Source organism: Calidris pugnax, unplaced genomic scaffold, assembly GCF_001431845.1.
Source record: "Calidris pugnax isolate Ruff unplaced genomic scaffold, ASM143184v1 scaffold56, whole genome shotgun sequence".
In the NCBI taxonomy this organism is placed as follows: domain Eukaryota; kingdom Metazoa; phylum Chordata; class Aves; order Charadriiformes; family Scolopacidae; genus Calidris; species Calidris pugnax.
Window position 1 is genome coordinate 13,094,003 of NW_015090839.1, and position 2,558 is coordinate 13,096,560.

The window sequence follows — 2,558 nt, forward strand, 5'->3', positions numbered from 1 at the left end:
CCGGGCGGCCCGGCGGCACCTACCCGTAGATCGCATCCTTGTCCCGCTTCAGGGCGTCGTTGACAGCGGAGCCCATGCTGGCCGGCATGACATTGGGGTGCGGGGCGTGGGCGCCGTAGTGCTGCCCGGCGTGGAGCGGCGGCCCATGGTTGAGGTGGTGCACCGGGGGGATCGGCCGGGGGGCGTGGGGGTCCCCGTACATGGACGCCGGCACCCCTACTCCATCCATCCCGCCGTAGTGGGGCAGCTCATCGTACTGTCAAAAAACGGGCCGGAAGAGAAGAAAGAAAGAGAAAGAGTGGAAGAGAGAGAGAGAGAGAGGAATAAAAAAAAAGAATAAAAAAAAAGAAAAAAAAAAAAAAAAAAAAAAGAAAAAACAAACAACAACAACAAAAGTCAGAAGAGAGTAAAGCACCCGGACAGACACAAACAGAGCAAAACAAAACAAGAACAGCCACAACAGAGAGAGAAATGTGCAAAATGAAATCGACTGAGATGGGGAGCAGAGGCTGGAGAGGCTGAGGGAGGGAGTGGGGGTGCGGGGAGAGGTAAAGGGGGAAAGTGTGTGTGCCTGCCTGCGTGTGCGGGGGGAGATGGTCCTCTTCAGCACGGGCAGGAGAAACCCTAACAAGGAAACGGGGATGAAAAGGAAGGAAACGGAGGAGAGAAACTAGAGTTACTCTGCATTAGAAAGGAAGGACAAAAAAAAATATATAATGTATGTGTAAATGAATAAACAAGCAGAATCAAAAGCAACTATAGAAATAAATCAACGCTGGGAAGGAGAGAGGAAAGGTAGGGTGCATCGGGGGAGGGGAGGGGGAGATAAAGGGGGGAAATAATCTGAAAGTTACCAGAAACATTATTTAGTAGCAATTCCCCTTGTCCTTGTCAAAGCCAGAGACAAAAAAAAAAAAAAAAAAAAAAAAAAAAGCAGCTATATGTGTATACATATATATACGTTCGTATATACACAGAGACACATATGTATTTCTTAGTCTTTCCTAGGCAGCGGCAGTAACGGCAGCAGCAGCAGCAACAGCACAAGCCTTCCCCTGTGAAACCCGTGCTACTGAGCAGGCAGCGAGCAGGGAAATCGCGCTGCTGGGGGAAAAGCTGGAGAGGAAAAAAGCGTGGAACAATTGCAGAGAGAGGCACACACACAGAGACACTCACGCACACACACAAAAAGCTAGTGAATAATTTTTGCTGCTATTTTTTAATAGTGGCCGCCATCATCATCAGCAACAGAGGAGAGCAAATCGGACAGGCCCCTCTTAAGAGAGGATTTATATATAGGTAAGTGTTGGAGATTTAAACCTACCCTTTGCGCCATCAGTCTGCGCTCCAATAAACTCCTGGATGTGTCGTATATTTAATATCCCAGTCCAGCAAAGAAAGTGATTTAGAGTGAAGAAGATTCCTTTTTTTTTTTTTTTGCAACCCACTTATAGACTTCTCCTATCCTCCAATATGGGTAAATAATAATAATAACAACAACAATAACAACAATAATATATAAAAAACAGTCAAGAACCACGATGAGTTTCTGTGTTTTCTTCTTTTTTTCTCTCTCTTTCTCTCTTTCCTTTTTCTCTCTCTCTTTTTCCTTTTTTCTTTCTCTACGCAAAAAAAAAAAAAAAGCCCCCAAACTGAAGGTTACGATCGGCCCGTCAGCAACCCACATGTAACCAAACTGTCGTGTCTCATGGCTTTTTGCCACTCCAGCTGTCAATCAAAGCCAGGGAATGTCAAGGTAGTGAATGAATGATGGTTGATGATGATGAAGAAGAGAGGAGGAATCTTTTTAACCCCGGTTTCTTCTTCCAGTAACTCCGCGCTCGGGTTTTGCCTTTTAGGATCGCTATAGGGTTGGTCTTTTTTTTTTTTTTTTTTTTTTAAATTATTGTGGGGGCTGGTTGTATGAAGTCATTTTATTCTTCTCTTGGAAATGATTGTTCACCCTCATACTTCAGCGTATCTACTCTTGAGTCAGATATTTATTAGTACAAAATAGCTCCTAAGCTTGAATTTAATTTTTTTGTTCCTACCAAATCTGCATATTGCCTCTCTCCTCTCCTCTCTCTCTCTCTCCTCCCGGCAGGTATTTGGTCTCCCTCTCCGCCCGGCTGTGCGGGATGAGTGAGTGTCAGTGAGTGCTGGCAGGTTGGCTGCCGGCTGCCTTATAGAAGAGGCTCAGTTTTGCGGCGCTGATCGGCGGGAGAATGAAGTGACGGAACCCGGAAGTAGTGGTGGCCATAGCCAGTCCTGCAGCGCGGCGGCGGCGGCGGCGGGGAGCGGCGGGGCAGCGGCGGGGCGGCGGCGGCGGCGGCGGCGCGGAGGATGAAGTGGAGCGTGCGGGGAGCCTGCGCCGCGCTCTCCAGCTGCCTCCTGCTCGCCTGCGCCCTCAGCGCCGCCGCCGTGGGCCTCAAGTGCTTCTCGCTGGGCTCCGAGCTGAAGGGCGAGCCCTTCCGCCTGGGCACTGCCGCCGGCGCCTTCTACTCGGGGCTGCTGCTGGCCGCCGGCCTCTCGCTACTCGCCGCCGCGCTGCTCTGCTG

The 2,558-nt window shown here is 49.5% G+C and overlaps 1 protein-coding gene across 2 annotated transcripts in view; it reads right to left on the reverse strand.

The window, feature by feature from the left end:
* The window catches only part of MEIS2 (Meis homeobox 2), a 171,664-nt gene extending 170,061 nt beyond the window's left edge, over nucleotides 1–1,603 (reverse strand). For both annotated transcript variants that reach the window (XM_014941903.1, XM_014941902.1), the window contains exons 1-2: nucleotides 1,325–1,603; nucleotides 24–256 (exon numbers count right to left, since the gene is read on the reverse strand). In XM_014941903.1, coding sequence (XP_014797389.1) covers nucleotides 24–256; nucleotides 1,325–1,336 — 245 coding nt within the window. In that variant the 5' untranslated portion in view covers nucleotides 1,337–1,603. The remainder of the gene's footprint in view (nucleotides 1–23; nucleotides 257–1,324) is intronic.
* Between the last annotated feature and the right edge of the window lie 955 nt (nucleotides 1,604–2,558).